At 43.9% G+C, this 19332-nt stretch overlaps 1 protein-coding gene across 1 annotated transcript in view; it reads left to right on the forward strand.

Annotated features, from left to right (window-relative positions):
• The window catches only part of DYRK1A (dual specificity tyrosine phosphorylation regulated kinase 1A), a 118939-nt gene that overhangs the window by 74776 nt on the left and 24831 nt on the right, over window positions 1-19332 (forward strand). Inside the window, exon 3 of the mRNA XM_056559633.1 lies at window positions 17605-17804. Within this exon, the coding sequence (XP_056415608.1) occupies window positions 17605-17804 (200 nt within the window). The remainder of the gene's footprint in view (window positions 1-17604; window positions 17805-19332) is intronic.

Here is a 19332-nt window from a genome sequence, read left to right on the forward strand (position 1 = left end):
GCATAGTTTTAGGATGATATACTAAATTTAGGTTTTGTTATATGATGGTTATTCTATGACTTTTATATTGTGATGCTCTCAAACTTGATCTGTAATGTTGAAAAATGGCTGCTCAGATCTGTACGATTTTTCCTTCCCACACCCTTTGGATACACTACAGCAGTGGTCTCCAAACTCACAAATGATGGGAAACACTGATACATTATTTATCAGACTGCTCAGCAAGCTGACCGCTGATTGGCCAGTCGTATAAACTTCTGAGAGCTGGTGCATGTGATTGGTCAGAGCTAGCACTGGTCATGTGTACAAGCTTCTCTCCTCCTTTATGTAATAGAAATCTCTGTGCTAAAGGGTTTCATACAGGGGTATTCCGGGCAAAAACATTTTATCCCCTATCCAAAGAATAGGGGATAAGATATCTGATCGCGGGGGGCCCCGCTGCTGAGACACCTACCCCCCCCCCCCCCCCGCGATCTCCCTGCAGCACCCGCATTCTATGCAGGTGCTGAATCTCCACTTTCGGAAAATTCCGGGACTGGGGATGTGACGCCACGCCTCCTCCTGGGGGCGTGACGACCCAGTAAACCTTATTTGTGCCCTTAATAAAATATAATTTGTGTAGCTTTTTCAAAGGATTTTTAAAAACGATCATGAATTTTTAGATCAACCCTTCAGAGTAACAAAAAGGTCATTTTAGTGCTCTCTTTGCTTTTATTGAGCCCTTATCCATGGTGTGCAGTTATTATTCTTTACCTTTTTAGGGGGGCAGGACCAGAGCTGTGGCTGTTTGCCAGCACACACTTAAACATCCTTTTGCTTACTTGTTTCGCCAATCACAGCACATTACCAACTCCTCTCTTATGCCTTGACATGAAGGTGGAGAAAGTGCATTGGACTGAACAGGCTGCACTGTGTTGGGGATTTTTACGTAGTCCAATATTGTAGGTGAAGGTGGTTATTTATGCATTTGGGTTTCAAGGTGCTATGTAAGCAGAAAGGATCACAGCAAGGAAGGGGTTACATTACAAAAGTGAAATACTGCTGTGATAAACTAAAGAAAGGGAGCAGAGGGCTGTACTTTCCAGAAGCAACACTGTGCACACAAGTGATTACACAAGGGGCAGCTGTCCAGAACTTTTGTTGGGGTTTAGAGAGGAGGAAATTCTTGATTTTATCATTCAGGCAAAGCATAGCCCTTATGGAGGAGACAGACGGGTTTTGCATGTACCTAAGGCTGGTTCCCATACGTTTTCCCCCATACGGGAGCGCATACGGCAGGGGGAGCTAAAACCTTGTGCTCCTGTATGCCTTTCTTTCTATGCACTCCCGTATGTAATTCATTTCAATGATCCGACCACAGTGAAAAGTTTGGTCGGCTCATTTTTGCCCCGTATGTGCTTTTACAACCGGACCTAAAACCGTGGTCGACCACGGTTTTAGGTCCAGTTGTAAAAGCGCATACGGGGCAAAAATGAGCCGAACGGACCGAACGTTTCACTGCGGTCGGCTCATTGAAATGAATGACATACGGGAGCCCAAGTTTTTAGCTCTCCCCTGCCATATGCGCTCCCGTATGGGGGAAAACGTAATGGGAACCCAGCCTAAGTCAGGTTCTTTTCTGCAATCCTGTCTTGTTCTGTCTTGTACTAGAGATGGATTTCCCCTAACAGGCTATATATATATATATATATATATATATATATATATATATATATATATATATATATATATATATATATATAAAATATAAATATATATATAAATATAAATATAAATATATATATAAATATATATAAATATATATATAAATATAAATATATATATATATATATATATATATATATATATATAAATATATATATATATATAAATATATATATATATATAAATATATATATATATATAAATATATATATATATATAAATATATATATATATATATATATATATATATATATATATATATATATATATATATATTATATATATATATATTATATTCAGTTTGCAGGGAAGGATGAAACCTATTGGCCAAGACTTTAGAGCTGCTGTTCTGGGGTAAGTAGTCATTCTGGGGTAGTTTATCTCCTTCTACAGCTGACTGCTGTCCAGGTATGTTAGAAGTTGTGGTTATGCAACATCTTTTTGAGTTTCATAGAGATAAGCCTGGGTTCACACTTTGCAGATTGAGGGTATTGCACATACTATTTGCACGTCAGCTGATCCCTTTTTGTGGTAAACTATGTGCAGTTTTGCCCATGTGGTTCTTGTCCTTGCAGCGCACTCTGTCTGATGCTGAAAATTATCCAACACATCTGGACAGTCATATGGGAATACAGGGGCATGCAGCTGTAATGGGAAGACATAGCTTGTGTTTACATTCATTTTTTGTTTTTCCTCTTGCTGCTGTCACAGTTTTGTATTGTACGTAAGAATCATGACTGCTTTATTTGCTCAGTTTCTCTTGCACAGTTACCATTGTGTGTGAATGTGCCCTTAGGACAAAGCTTTCCAAACTTTTATGTTGGTGACACACTCCTCGTATCGCGAATTGTACATATCGTGTGTATCAACAATACAAATGTTGCTGCTACCCCCGATGTCATTTCTTTCTCCCTGACTTAGAAACGAAGTAATGTGTCATGGTTTCCCTTGCTTTGGCGGGGATTCCCTGCCAATTATTTTTCTTGTTTGTATCCTACACATAACATACAGTCATGGCCGTAAATGTTGGCACCCCTCAAATTTTTCAAGAAAGTGAAGTATTTCTCACAGAAAAGGATGGCAGTAACACATGTTTTGCTATACACATGTTTATTCCCTTTGTGTGTGTTGGAACTAAACTAAAAAAGGAGGAAAAAAAGCAAATTGGACATAATGTCACACCAAACTCCAAACATGGGCTGGACAAAATTATTACCGTATATACTCGAGTATAAGCCGACCCGAGTATAAGCCGAGACCCCTAATTTCAACCCAAAATCCCAGGAAAAGTTATTGACTCGAGTATAAGCCTAGGGTGGGAAATACCTCACCCCCCCCCCTGTCATCATCCAGACCCGTCATTAACATCCTCATCATCATCCCACACATCCCCCCCTTCATCATCCCCTTATCATCCCACACATCCCCCCCTTCATCATCCCCTTATCATCCCACACATCCCCCCCTTCATCATCCCCTTATCATCCCACACATCCCCCCTTCATCATCCCCTTGTCATCATCCCGCACATCCCCCCTTCATCATCCCCTTATCATCCCACACATCCCCCCTTCATCATCCCCTTATCATCCCACACCCCCCCCCCTTCATCATCCCCACACCCCCCCTTCATCATCCTCTTCTCATCATTCGCCCTCTGGTCTTCAACCTGCGGACCTCCAGAGGTTTCAAAACTACAACTCCCAGCAAGCCCGGGCAGCCATCGGCTGTCCGGGCTTGCTGGGAGTTGTAGTTTTGAAACCTCCGGAGGTCCGCAGGTTGAAGACCACTGCGGCCTTCAACATCATCCAGCCCCCCTCTCACCCCCTTTAGTTCTGAGTACTCACCTCCGCTCGGCGCTGGTCCGGTCCTGCAGGGCTGTCCGGTAAGGAGGTGGTCCGGTGGGATAGTGGTTCCGGGCTGCTATCTTCACCGTGGGCGCCTCTTCTCCGCGCTTCCGGCCCGGAATAGAGGCGTTGCCTTGACAATGACGCAGAAGTACGTTGGCAATGAACGCACCTCTGCGTCGTTGTCACTGCAACGTGACTATTCTGAGGCCGGGCCCGAAGCGCTTAGAAGAGGCCTCCCCGGTGAAGATAGCAGCCCGGAACACTATCCCACCGGACCACCTCCTCACCGGACAGTCCTGCAGGACCGGACCAGCGCCGAGCGGAGGTGAGAACTCAGAACTAAAGGGGGTGAGAGGGGGCTGGATGATGTTGAAGGCCGCAGTGGTCTTCAACCTGCGGACCTCCGGAGGTTTCAAAACTGCAACTCCCAGCAAGCCCGGACAGCCGATGGCTGCCCGGGCTTGCTGGGAGTTGTAGTTTTGAAACCTCTGGAGGTCCGCAGGTTGAAGACCACTGCGGGTGGGGGAGTTCACTCGAGTATAAGCCGAGGGGGGTGTTTTCAGCACGAAAAATCGTGCTGAAAAACTCGGCCTATACTCGAGTATATACGGTAACTTAAAGGGGTATTCCAGGAAAAAACTTTTTTTTTTAAATATCAACTGGCTCCAGAAAGTTAAACAGATTAGTAAATTACTTCTATTCTAAAATCTTAATCCTTTCAGTACTTATGAGCTTCTGAAGTTAAGGTTGCTCTTTTCTGTCTAAGTGCTCTCTGATGACACGTGTCTCGGGAACCGCCCAGTTTAGAAGAGGTTTGCTATGGGGATTTTCTTCTAAACTGGGTGGTGCCAGAGACACGTGTCATCATAGAGCACTTCAGAACTCTCCAGCGCTTTAACATCCATTTCTGGGGGCTTTTTGATAGGGATCGACCGATATCGATTTTTACGGCCGATACCGATAATCTGCTGGGCGGTGCGGGGGGCGGGACATTATCGGCAAGGTAATTGCCAATACCGATAACGTCCAAAATCGTGAATATCGGCCAAACTGATAATGTGTCGATCCCTACATATGTTTTGGATCATTGTCCTGGTGGAAGACCTAAGATCTCGGACGCAAACCCAGCTTTCTGACACTGGGCTGTACAGTGTGACCCAAAATTCGTTGGTTATCCTCAGATTTCATGATGCCTTGTACACATTCAAGGCCCCCAGTGCCAGAGGCAGCAAAACAACCCCAAAACATCATTGAACCTCCACCATATTTCACTGTAGGTACGGTGTTCTTTTCTTTGTAGGCCTCATTCCATTTTCGGTAAACAGTAGAATGATGGGCTTTACCAAAAAGCTCTATCTTGTTCTCATCTGTCCACAAGATGTTTTCCCAGAAGGATTTTGGTTACTCAAGGTAAAAAAGCAAGACTACATTTTGCCAAAATTATGTCTGTGTCAGCAGTGGGGTCCTCCTGGGTCTCCTCCATAGCGTTACATTTCATTTAAATGTCGATTGATAGTTTGCGCTGACACTGATGCTCCCTGAGCCTGCAGGACAGCTTTAATATCTTTGGAACTTGTTTGGGGCTGCTTATCCACCATTCGGACTATCCTGCGTTGACACTTTTCATACATTTTTCTCTTCCATCCACGCACAGGGAGATTATCTACAGTGTCATGGATTGCAAACTTCTTGATTATGTTGCATACTGTCGATAAAGGCAAATCTAGATCTCTGGAGATGGACTTGTAACCTTGAGATTGCTGATATTTTTCCACAATTTTGGTTCTCAAGTCCTCAGACAGTTCTCTTCTCCTCTTTCTGTTGTCCATGCTTAGTGTGGCACACACTGAATCACATTGCAAAGACTGAGTGAACTTCTCTCCTTTTTATCTGCTTTCAGATGTGATTTTTATATTGCCCACACCTTTTACTTGCTTTAGGTGAGTTTAATGGATCATCACATGCTTGAAACAATCTTATTTATCTGCAATTTTGAAAGAGGGCCAATAATTTTGTCCAGCCCATTTTTGGAGTTTGGTGACATTATATGTCAAATTTGCTTCTTTTCTCCCTTTTTTGGTTTATTTCCAATACACACAAAGGGAATAAACATGTGTATAGCAAAACATGTGTTACTACAATCCTTTTCTGTGAGAAATACTTTTCTTTACTTTAATTTTCTTGAAAAATTTCAGGGTGCCAACATTTACGGCCATGACTGTAAATGTCGACATAAGAGTTGCCAGTGTTATTAATGCTCTTTATAGGGGAGATTTATCAAAACCTCTGCAGAGGAAAAGTTGCTCGGTTGCCCATAGTAACCAATCAGATCGCTTCTTTCTTTTTTAACCAGGCCTCTGCAAAATGAAAGAAGCGATCTGATTGGTTGCTATGCGCAACCGGGCAACTCTTCCTCTGGACAGGTTTTTATAAATCTCCCCCTATATATTTTATGTTCTTTTGTACTGGAGGACCCCCTCCTTGCAGGGAAGCACTTGTGAAATTATTGCTTAGGTTATAAGAACCTCCACGAAAGAATAGTGTTATAAGAAAATACTTGGTTTATTTTAATTGATTTTTTAAGGGAGATCTTTATTTTGAAGTGAAGCTTGACCTTATACGCTGCTCAAAAAAATAAAGGGATCACTAAGATAACACATCCTAGATCTTAATGAATTAATTAATTATATGAAATACTTTCGTCTTTACATAGTTGAATGCGCTGACAACAAAATCACAAAAAAATGATCAATGGAAATAAAATGTATCAACCCATGGAGGTCTGGATATGGAGTCACACTCAAATCATAGGGGAAAACCACACTACAGGCTGATCCAACTTTATGTAATGTCCTTAAAACAAGTCAAAATGAGGCTCAGTAGTGTGTGTGGCCTCCACGTGCCAGTATGACCTCCCTACAACACCTGCGCATGCTCCTGATGAGGTGGAGGATGGTCTCCTGAGGGATGTCCTCCCAGGCCTGGGCTAAAGCATCCGCCAACTCCTGGCAGACTCTGGCATTGGTGGATGGAGCAAGACCTTATGTCCCAGATGTGCTTGATCGGTTCCAGTTCTGGGGAATGGGCGGGCCAGTCCATAGCATCAATGCCTTCCTCTTGCAGGCACTGCTAACACATTCCAGCCACATGAGGTCTAGCATTGTCTTGCATTAGGAGGAACTCAGGGCCAATTGCACCAGCATATGGTCTCACAATGGCTCTGAGGATCTCACCTCTGTACCTAATGGCAGTCAGGCTACCTCTGGCAAGCTCGTGGAGGGATGTGCGGCCCCCCAAAGAAATGCCACCCCACACAATTACGGACCCACCACCAAACTGGTCATGCTGGAGGATGCTGCAGGCAGTAGAACATTCTCCACGGCGTCTCCAGACTCTGTCACGTCTGTCACATGTGCTCAATGTGAACCTTCTTTCATCTGTGAAGAGCACAGGGTGCCAGTGGTGAATTTGCCAATATTAGTGTTCTCTGGCAAATGCCAAACTTCCTGTACGGTGTTGGGCTGTAATCACAACCCCCACCTGTGGACGTTGGGCCATCATACCACCCTCATGGAGTCTGTTTCTGACTGTTTGAGAGGACACATGCACATTTGTGTCCTGCTGGAGGTCATATTGCAGGGCTCTGGCAGTGTTCCTCCTGCTCCTCCTTGCAGAAAGGCTGAGATAGCGGTCCTGCTGCTAGGTTGTTGCCCTCCTATGGCCTCCTCCACGTCTCCTGATGTACTGGCCTGTCTCCTGGTAGCACCTCCATGCTCTGGACACTACGCTGACAGACACAGCAAACCTTCTTGCCACAGCTCGCATTGATGTGCCATCCTGGATGAGCTGCACTACCTGAGCTACTTGTGTGGGTTGTAGACTCCGTCTCATGCTACCACTAGAGTGAATGCACCGACAGCATTCAAAAGGGACCAAAACTTCAGCCAGGAAGCATAGGGAAGTGGTCTGTGGTCACCACCTACATAACCACTCCTTTATTGGGGGTTTCTTGCTAATTGCCTATAATTTCCACCTGTTGTCTGTTTCATTTGCACAACAGCATGTGAAATTGATTGTCAATCAGTGTTGCTTCCTGAGTGGACAGTGTGATTTCACAGAAGTGTCATTGACTTGGAGTTACATTGTGTTCTTTAAGTGTTCCCTTTATTTTTTTGAGCAGTGTAGTTTGTAACATACAGTAAAATGTAATTTTAGCTTAATTCTATTCTCTGTTTACAGCATGCACCTCATTTTGCAGTTTAAAGCGATACTCCACTGAAAATATTTTCTCCCCTATCCAAAGGACCCCGCGATCTCCGCTGCGGCACCCCGGTCATTCGGTGCACGGAGCGAACTCCGCTCCCTGTCCGATGACTGGTGATGCCAGCCGCCACTACCCCACCATTCAAGTCTAGGGGAGGAGGAATGACTGCTATGGACTGTCACGCCCCCTCCCATAGACATGAATGGAGGGGGCGTGGCGAACACAGAAGTTGCAAGCTTCCGTGTTCCATATGCTGCCGCCTGGAGATCGCGGGTTTTCCCAGCGGTAGAACCCCTGCGATTTAACATCTTATCCCCCTGTCCACTCAACTTTTGTGTGCCATTATTTAATTTTTATTGTAACCTGAAAAAAGCCCCCCAAAAATTTACTCCCAAGATGTAGGGTTTTTTTCACTCTCAAACTTGGTGGGTTTTGTTATAGGCATTTTATCCCCTGCATTTTTTTTTTTTTTTCCATCATGTGGTTCATACTGAAGAATTAGGCGGGGGGGATTCAACCCAAATTTGACATCCAGATTGACCTTTTCCTTTCTTTTGATAGAAAAATGCCAAGATTTTCCTAAAACACTATACCTTAAAGGGGTTATCAATAAATAGATAACAAACAGCACCTCAGCTTTCCTTAAAGGAGTAGTCCAGTGGTGACTCAGTGGTGAACAACTTATCCCCTATCTTAAGGATAGGGGATAAGTTGCAGATCGCTGGGGGATCGACCGCTGGGGCCCCCTGTGATCTCCTGTACAGAGCCCCGACAGCCCGCGGGAAGGGGGCTTGTCGACCTCCGCACGAAGCGGCGGCAGACACGCCCCCTCAATACAAATCTATGGCAGAGCCGAAGAGCTGCCTTCGGCAATCTCCGGCTCTGCCATAGAGATGTATTGAGGGGGCGTGTCGGCCGCCGCTTCGTGCGGGGGTCGACACCCGCGATCTGGCCGGAGAGCCGGGGCCCTGTACAGAGAGATCGCAGGGGGCCACAGCGGTCGCCCCCCCCCGCGATCTCAAACTTATCCCCTATCCTTAGGATAGGGGATAAGTTTTTCACCACTGGACTACCCTTTAAGTTCTGTGTGGTATTGGCACTACAACCTGGCGCCATTCAACCTTAGCTGCAATCCACACACAACCTGAAGACAGGTGTAGCTCTGTTTTTTTTCCTCCTTTTTTAAAATAATCTGCTCTGTTTTTCTTATTCCAGATAACCCCTTTAAGCATGCTGTGCTTTTGGGAAACAAGCCCTGAACCAAAAATGCTACAAAGGGGTAAAAATGTGCTATACTGTACATTAAAAAGAAGAACTTTATTTAAAATGTTGACAAATTTTAAAACCGTATATTTATTTTTTTTCAAGAAAAACGTATTAAAATGTATGCAAACGTATATCCGTTTTTAAACCGTATACAGTTTAAAAACGTGAGGAGGCATATACGGTTGCATACGTTTTCATATGTTTCGGTACGGTTCGGTGACATACGTATTTTTAACAGAAACTGGATATGGCAACAGTATTGCAATAACGAGACGTGAATGCAGCCTTAGTCAGTGTTTCCATACCCGTGTGCCCCCTGCTTTTGCTAAACTTCAACTCCCAGCATGCCAGGAGTTGTAGTTTTGCAACAGCTGGAGGCACACTGGTCGGGAAACACTGGTCTAAACTCTTGCAACCCTTGTTTCATGGTTACACTTATGCATGCCGCCACTCCATTCATTCTCTATGGGAGTTGTTGCAAAATACAACTCCCAACATACCCAGACACTATTTTTGCAACAGCTGGAGGCACACTGGTTTGAGAACACTGCTCTAACTTATGCAGTATACCTCCCAGGGCGATTGTCCTCTCCTACCATGGTGGTTTTGGAGTGTACATCAAGGACGCTCTTGGGATCGTAACCTCTGCACATTCTGTAACAATTCTTTGGCTTGGCTTATATTGTCCTGTACTGCTGCTATACAACTCGTGGAGACTTGAGAAGGTTTTGGTGATCTATGAAGTGGTATGCCAGTTTATCCACAGAGGACAGAGGGTTAATGTTTAAAATCTTTTGTTTGTCAGTCGGTGACGTGGTTTGGAGGCTGCCTGCCTACACTGTATACACCACTTCCAAGGACACATGGTGCATCTCTGACACCGATATCAAGTGCAGAAAGTGCCTATTGTGTTTGTACAGGATTAAAGTGGTTCAGAACATTTTTTTTTTTTTTTCCATAAAAAGCATCATCCCCTTGTTTATGAATGAACAGAGCTGTATTGTAAGGTGAATAAGGCACAAGGACTTCTATCGGCTTTGGAATGTGCTGTAATGACTTGCGTAGGATTTTACTGCTTTATTTAGCTATATGTTTGGGTCAGATGTTCAATGTACAGGAAGTTAGTCACTATGCAGATACATGTCTTATCCTGTACTGATCCTGAGTTCTATCCTGTATTATATTCTAGAACTGCACTCACTATTCTGCTGGTGAGGTCACTGTGTACATACATTACATTACTTATCCTGTACTGATCCTGAGTTATATCCTGTATTATACCCAGATCTGTACTCACTTTTCTGCTGGTGAGGTCACTGTGTACATACATTACATTACTGATCCTGTACTGATCCTGAGTTATATCCTGTATTATACTCCAGAGCTGTACTCACTATTCTGCTGGTGGGGTCACTGTGTATATACATTACATTACTTATCCTGTACTGATCCTGAGTTATATCCTGTATTATACTCCAGAGCTGTACTCACTATTCTGCTGGTGAGGTCACTGTGTACATACATTACATTACTTATCCTGTACTGATCCTGAGTTAAAGTCAGGTCCATAAATGTCGGGACATCGAAACAATTCTAACATTTTTGTCTCTCCACCACCACAATGGATTTGAAATGAAACGAACAAGATGTACGGTGTAGGAATTAAAACAGTTTGCATATGTGCCTCCCACTTGTTAAGGGACCAAAAGTAATGGGACATAATAATCAGAAATCAAACTTTCAATGTTTAGTACTTGGTTGAAAATCCTTTGCAGTCAATTACAGCCTGAAGTCTATAACGCATAGACATCAGCAGACATTGCTGGGTTTCATCCCTGGTGATGCTCTGCCGACTCTACTGCAACTGTCTTGAGTTCCTGCTTGTTCTTGGGACATTTTCCCTTCACCTTTGTCTTCAGAAAGTGAAATGCTCAATGGCATTCAGGTCAGGTGATTGACTTGGCCATTGCATAACATTCCACTTCTTTCCCTTAATAAACTCTTTGGTTGCTTTTGCAGTATGCTTTGGGTCATTGTCCATCTGCACTGTGAAGCGTCGTCCAATGAGTTCTGAAGCAATTTGCTGAATGAGTAGATAATAATGCCCGAAACACTTCAGAATTCATCCTGCTGCTTTTGTCACTTCATCAATAAATAAAAGAGAAGCCGTTCCGTTGGCACCATACATGCCCACTATGCCATGACACTACCACCACCATGCTTCACTGATGAGGTGTATGCTTAGGATCATGTTCCTTCTCCATACTCTTCTTCTCCCTCTGGTACAAGTTGATCTTGGCCTCATCTGTCCATAGGATGTTGTTCCAGAACTGTGAAGGCTTTTTTACATGTAGTTTGGCAAACTAATCTGGCCTTTGTGCTTTTGAGGCTCCCCAATGGTTTCCATTTTGTGGTGAACACTCTGTATTCTCTCTGGTGAAGTCTTCTCTTGATTGTTGACTTTGACACACATACACCTACCTCTTGGAGAGTGTTCTTCATCTGGACAACTCTTGTGAAGGGGTTTTCTTCACCAGGGAAAGAATTCATCACTCATCCACCACAGTTGTTTTCCTTGGTCTTCCTGGTCTTTTGGTGTTGCTGAGCTCACTGGTGCGTTCCTTCTTTTAAAACATGTTCCAAATAGTTGTTTTGGTCACGACTAATGTTTTGGCTATCTCTCTTGACAGGTTTGTTTTGTTTTTCAACCTAATAATGGCTTCACTGAGTTGACAGCAACAGATTCCAAATGCAAAGAGTGCACTTGAACTGAACTCTGGACCTTTTCTGCTCATTGTAATTTGGATAATGAGGGAATAACACACACCTGGCCATGGAACAGCTGAGAAGCCAAATGTCCCATTACTTTTGGTCCCTTAAGAAGTGGGAGGCACATATGCAAACTGTTGTAATTCCTACACTGTTCATCTGATTTGGATGTAAATACCCTCAATTTAAAGCGAACGGTGTGCAGTTAAAGCACATTTTGGTTTTTCATTTCAAATCCATTGTGGTGGTGATGTATAGAGCCAAAAATATTAAAACTGTGTCGATGTCCCAATATTTATGGCCCTGACTGTATATCCTGTATTATACTCCACAGCTGCACTCACTATTCTGCTGGTGGGGTCACTGCGTACATACATTACATTACTTATCCTGTACTGATCCTGAGTTATATCCTGTACTTTGCTCCAGAGCTGCACTCACTATTCTGCTGATGGGATCACTGTGTACATACATTACATTACTTATCCTGTACTGATCCTGAGTTATATCCTGTATTATACTCCAGAGCTGTACTCACTATTCTGCTGGTGAGGTCACTGTGTACATACATTACATTACTTATCCTGTACTGATCCTGAGTTATATCCTGTATTATATCCCAGAGCTGTACTCACTATTCTGCTGGTGAGGTCACTGTGTACATACATTACATTACTTATCCTGTACTGATCCTGAGTTATATCCTGTATTATACTCCAGAGCTGTACTCACTATTCTGCTGGTGAGGTCACTGTGTACATACATTACATTACTTATCCTGTACTGATCCTGAGTTATATCCTGTATTATACTCCAGAGCTGTACTCACTATTCTGCTGGTGGGGTCACTGTGTACATACATTACATTACTTATCCTGTACTGATCCTGAGTTATATCCTGTATCTCATCTGCAGGTTTGTGAGTAAAATGTCCTCAGTGGTCCTAGTATTATGGTTGTTTGCACATATTTTGCCTTGGTGATTTGCACTATAAAATAATATTATGCAGGAAATTTGCGCTGTCCCTCTACATTTTAGAAGCTCAGCGAAGCTGTTAAGCATTTCTGGCTGCCTCGAATAATTTAGCCGAATTACGAGTGCAGCTCTTGGATAATGCAATGTATGGATAACCTGTTTAATGTTGAAAATAGCTTTTACTCTGCATTAAAATGTGAAGTGGCTCTTTACTATGTGTATAGATGTATTATGTTTAGGATTTCTGCTCTGAAGATGTGGAAGAATTTAGAGATTATCAGGACAATAATGTGGGTGTCCTGACTAATGTTCTTCAGTGAAAATGTCTAATAACAGGGAACACTAGATTGTATGTAACTTTGTAGTGAATGGAGCAGATATTGTAAGATGAATCTGTTGGGACAGGATACCATAGTCCAGTGGTCTCCAACCTGCGGACCTCCGGATGTTGCAAAACTACAACTCCCAGCATGCCCGGACAGCCAACGGCTGTCCGGGCATGCTGGGAGTTGTAGTTTTGCAACATCTGGAGGTCTGCAGGTTGGAGACCACTGCCATAGTCCCTCTACTGTCTTGTGCTGTGCAGCTTTAGGATGGTCAGTGATAGGGATCGACCGATTATCGGTTTGGCCGATATTATCGTCCGATATTCACGATTTTTGACGTTATCGGTATCTGCAATTACCTTGCCAATAATACGATAATGTCCAGCCCCCAACGTGCACCGCCCCCCACCGTACGCCGCCCCCACCGCATGCTGACACAACCCCCCCCCCACACTGCACCGCACGCCGCCCCCCCCCCCCCCCCCCTTCCCACTGCCTCCACTATCCTCGGTTTTATAATTACCTGTTCCCGGGGTCTGGGGCCCACACTACTTCTAGCTCCTGCTGTGTCCTGCGTTACGCTGTGCTCTGCGCAACGCAGTGACGTCACAGTCAGAGCGCACAGTGACGGCTCAGGACGGGAGCCAGAAGTAATGCGGACCTCGGAGGGTGGCAATGGGGCGGCGGTGTGCGGTGCGGGGCAGGGGTAGGGGGTATAGCGGCAGTGTGCGGGTAGGGGTGGTGGCTGGGGGGCAGCGGCGGTGTGTGGTGCGGGGGTAGGGAGGGGATGGGTGGGGGGCAGTGGCGGTGGTTGGGAGGACCCCCGGACAGGCAGGGGGAGAGAAGCTAGCGGCGGTGGTGGTCTCTGATTCAGCTAAAGCCGCTGCAGTTCATTGATTTAAAGTGCCCCCTTTAAATCAGTGATCTGCAGCGGCTTCTTGAGGGGGTGGAGATATAGCCGATAACTTATACCGGAATATCGGTATAAGCTATTTGCATGAAAGGCCACAGATTATCGGTATCGGCCCTAAAAAAACAATATTGGTCGATCCCTAGTCAGTGACTAATGCATATCCTTGGAGCAGGTGAATGTATACTGGTATCGGCTCTGATCTTTGTCCCAGTTACCTCACTGTCTACTGAAATACACTAGAAAATGTTTCCTATCCGCTTCTTCTGGTCCTTCTTTTCAGTTGTCATCATTGTTGGTGTCGGCAGATCTGTGTATTCAGCCCGTGCGGGTGGATGTGGTGTACCCAAAGGGCATGCGAGGTCACGGGTACCGCGAGAACTAAAGGATGTGACCAGGTCACGCAGAAAGTCATGTTACTGCTTATTTGAGTGTTTGCTGTACAGTGGTCCCTCAAGTTACAATATTGGTTCCAGGACGACCATTGTATGTTGAAACCATTGTATGTTGAGACCATAACTCTATGAAAACCTGGTACTTTGTTCTAAAGGCACCAAAATGTCATCCAAGAATAGTAAAAAGTGAGGATTAAAGAAAAATAAGTAGATAACTAATATAGATAAAGCAAATCCTACATATAAAAGTAATAAAGATCTGCTGGGAGCTGTAATCACTGTCTATGTCAGTGTTTCCCAAGCAGGGAGCCTCCAGCTGTTGCAAAACTACATCTCCCAGCGTGCCCGGACAGCCAAAGGCTGTCCGGGCATGCTGGGTGTTGTAGTTTTGCAACAGCTTGGGGCACCCTGCTTGGGAAACACTGGTCTATGTAGAGGACAGGAGCTTCTTCAGGGTCCTGTACAGTACACACAATGTCCTAAAAAAGTAATGGAGTCGCCCTCACCTGGTGTCCAAAGGAGCAGGTAACCCTGGGACAGGTAAAGAGTACAGAACATGTAATACCTCCCTGTACTGTAGGGGGCGCTACCAGACACCAGTCAGTGCATACACTTCAGTAATACAGGGGTTTACCAGTGAATGCCCATTCTGATTGGTCAGTTCTTCCACACGTTTTACAGATCTGAACTGTCCATACATTGTATGTTGAGTCTGGTTTCAACTTACAATGGTCCAGAATAGACCATTGTATGTTGAAACTATTGTATGTTGAGGCCATTGTAAGTTGAGGGATCACTGTACTTTTTAAAGCGCCCTAAAACAGTCCACCAGTAGCACAAATATAATGCCTAGCATGCCTGGGGAATTGTAGTTGTTGCAACTGCTGGAGGTACACTGGTTTAGAAACACTCTATTAACTTTACAGAATTGAGTCTCCTTGAAGAGACCACCAAACAGGTATACTGAGGCTTATAAGCCATGCAATGCTTTATGGGGAAAAAAGACGTATGCCAAGTAGCTTTCCAGAAGAGGAAAAAAGTGCTCTCCTCGGCCACCTACTGGAAGTAGCTTTCCCTTACATCAACATTCAACCCTAAATAGCCTTATTGTGCCATCTCGTAAAGTTGTCCCCCCCCCCCCCCCCCCTCCCCGTCTACACGACAGGTAATTATTACTAGTCACTCCATTCATTCTCTATGGTAGTTGAACATTGTGCACCCATAGAGAATAAATGGAGTGGCGGCGTGCATGATTGTAACCATAAAATCCTAATTGTTGTAAGATTTTAGACCAGTGTTTCCCAATCAGTGTGCCTCCAGCTGTTGCAAAACTAAAACTCCCAGCATGTCCGGACTGGCACCCTGGTTGGAAAACACTGGTTTAGGGTACGTTAATTTTTTAGCGGGTTTTCCGCTGCGTATTTGAAAGTGGGCGGGCTCTTCAGATTTTCCGCGGCGGAATTCACGCTGCGGAAAATCCGCCACAGTCCCTACTGACTTCAATGGGGCTTGCGGCGTATTTTCCGCAGTGTACATTCCGCCTCGGAAAATCTGCTGCGGACAGTCGAGAAGAGCCCACCCCCTTTCAAATACGCAGCGGAAAACCCGCAAAAAAAAATCAGCGCGTGTGAACGTACCCTTAAGATGTTTGACCTATCCCCATAATGAATTAGAAATATGATAGTTTAGAAGCCGTAATGATATTTGAGTGATTTACAATTCTGCAACTTGTAGTATTTTTCAAGATCTCTGTATTCTTTGTGATTGGGGCAATTTAGAAAACCTGTGCAGCCCTAATACTCCTCATAGATGTCAGATTAAAGTGTCTCTACTGTCCTGTTTGTTACAAAATGTATCAATCTGGAGTCACTCAAAACTATAGGGACTTCCTGCACGGAGCTGACTGGATAAACAATTGTGTCTGTGATTAGTGTCCTGGCACAGACAGATAAAAATAAATGTAGTATATTTAGTTTTTTTCAGTCTATTTGTTTTAAACTTCTGAATATTTGTATGATCTGTATTAGAGATGAGCGAACTTACAGTAAATTCGATTCGTCACGAACTTCTCGTCTCGGCAGTTGATGACTTTTCCTGCATAAATGAGTTCAGCTTTCAGGTGCTCCCGTGGGCTGGAAAAGGTGGATACAGTCCTAGGAGACTCTTTTCTAGGACTGTATCCACCTTTTCCAGCCCACCGGAGCACCTGAAGGCTGAACTAATTTACGCAGGATAAGTCATCAACTGCCGAGCCGAGAAGTTCGTGACGAATCGAATTTACTGTAAGTTCGCTCATCTCTAATCTGTATATTAGAACTTTGGTGTGTGAGTTGTCGACAGCATAAATCTTCATTGTTCCCTTTCTTTGTAAGCTTTGATTCTCATGCTCAGGGCTGCTGTGTATCAATATGTCTCGTAAGATGTCTCTTTAGACTTTAGTGCAGTAGTCTCCAAACTGTGGACCTCCATATGCAGCAAAACTACAACTCCCAGCATGCCCGGTGCCAATTTGCAGTACAGTTTGGAGACTACTGTTGTAGCATATCCAATGTGTCCTTGTGCCCCCTATACTATTGTGAAATATCAATAATTTGGGAAAACTATGATTTATTCATAGCCAGTACTATGGAGCTATTTTGTCCTAGACTCGCACTTTAATTTTTTCATGATTACATGCATTTACATGTAGACATCATGATATGTTTATGGATGCAAAGTGTTATGTATTATTTTAGAACTATTTGTATACATGCTATAGAGTTGCTGCTATCATTGTTACTTTATAACAAGTTGTCTGCCAGGTCTTATAGCTCTGTGTTGCCATACTTTAACTACTTGCTGCAGATTTTCAATAAGATGACCTGTAGCGCCATCTAGTGTCTGCTTAGTAAACTGCAATCCAGTCAGAGCTCTCCATAAAACTACTGTCGAAGCACTATTAGTCTGGAATTATCAGTGTGTTTTCATAGTTTACCCAGTGATCTGTGAGAGCTGAAAAGATGTTTGCTGCCTTTCCACTAAATAGCGTGGTAATAACCCATGTGACTTTTGTATACATGTGTCAAGTTCTTCCTAATGCAAACATTGGTAGTTTTTATAGAAATAAATGAATGCTTAACTTGATTTCTTTTTGCTATCTTTTCAGGAGGAGAGACTTCAGCATGCAAACCGTCATCTGTCCGGCTTGCACCCTCATTTTCATTCCATGCTGCGGGTCTACAGATGGCTGGACAAATGCCACACTCTCATCAGCAGTACAGTGACCGGCGTCAGCAGAACTTAAATGACCAACAAGCATCTGCCTTATCTTACAATGACCAGATTCAGCAACCGTTGGCTAACCAGGTGAGATCCCTGTCTGTTAAAGGGTTTATACCAAAATTATACCACATTACTTGCTGCTGTATTCACTTGCTATGAGACTGGTAAAGATAGCAGAGTACACAGTTTGGGTATCATTGGCAGTCCCATAGCAAGCAAGCGTGCTGAACCACTGCTTCATTCACTTGGCGGACAAGAGACCCATCTGTCATAGGTGAGGGCTCCCAGGGATCAGGCCCCCTATTGATCAGCTGCCTATCACATATTCTGTTAATAGATAAGATTTAATCTTGGGTGTAGCACTTTTTAAATGAGTTGGCCAGGAATAGGTAAACAGAGCTGGTCTCCATCTTTCGCTGGTTATTCGTAGTGTAGCAGAACCTCCTGCGTAATGAAATGTGGTCATTGCACTGCGCAGCAGGTCCTGCTCCATCTCAGATAACTGAATGAAGTAGAATGTCCTGCACCACTAACTGTGCCGAGAATGGAGAGGCCTCATTGTAGGAGCAAAGGTAGGAAGGTTTTTGCTTGTGTTTTTTTTTCCCCTTTTGAGGAGGACTTATTGGGGGAAAATGCCTAACTATGGGGGCTTCTACCTAAAAGGGAAGGGTTCCCTACCTACGGGAGGCTTCAACCTAATAGTGGGATCCCCTTCTTACCTATCCTCTGGGGGCTTCTACCTAAAAGGAGAGGTTTCCTTATCTATCTGAGGGCTTCTACTTAATAGGGGGAATTCCCTACCCAACTACTGGGATCATATCTTAATAATGTGTCAGTGAGGGTCTCATGTTTGACTTTCGCTTAAGGCTTCTCAAAGTCTAAAGTCTCTGCTACCACGTGACAATGATGAAAAACACACAAAATTTTTTCGCTAATTGGTGTCTATAAGTACTTGCATTTTGATACAAAGCTCCCACTGCATGCTTGGATCAAACTGTAGATGATTATGTACAAAATCTTCATAAATGGGATTACACTCTGTCAGATAATTAGCAACTAGTAATGGAGGTCTTTGCCAGAATGGTGGAAGCAAACAATGTGCCTCCCAGGAAGAGAGATTTATATTTGCAATGTGTCTATAATCTTTGTTAAGGTTTCTGTAATTTGCATCTTTAGGGCCCATTCATACTATGGAATATCCATCCAGAGAAATCCTGGGCAGCTATTTCGTATGCAGCGGGTGCCGCCCAAATCAGTCAGTGAAAGTGGACATACTGTGTCAAATTTCACCGGAAGAATGAACATGTTTATTCTTTCGACAGAGTCCAGAATTTGATTTTTGCTGTGTGCATGTGCAGCAGTATAAAAGCAATGGGAGGCTGCTGCATCGGAATATGAGCGTAATTGTTCTGTTCAGAAATATTGTAGTGTGAATGGGCCCTTACAGGGACAGCTTATTAATGAATGCATGCCTAACCTATGTATCAATTAGCTATATGTGCAAACATGATAGTGTAAAATTTAATAGAGCACCAAGTTCTTAAACTCAATTGTGTTTGTTTAATGTGCCGAATTGCATGTAAATCTTCAGTGTTCTATGTGTTGACAAGTT

The sequence above is a fragment of the Hyla sarda genome, chromosome 2 (assembly GCF_029499605.1).
Source record: "Hyla sarda isolate aHylSar1 chromosome 2, aHylSar1.hap1, whole genome shotgun sequence".
Taxonomy (NCBI): Eukaryota; Metazoa; Chordata; class Amphibia; order Anura; family Hylidae; genus Hyla; species Hyla sarda.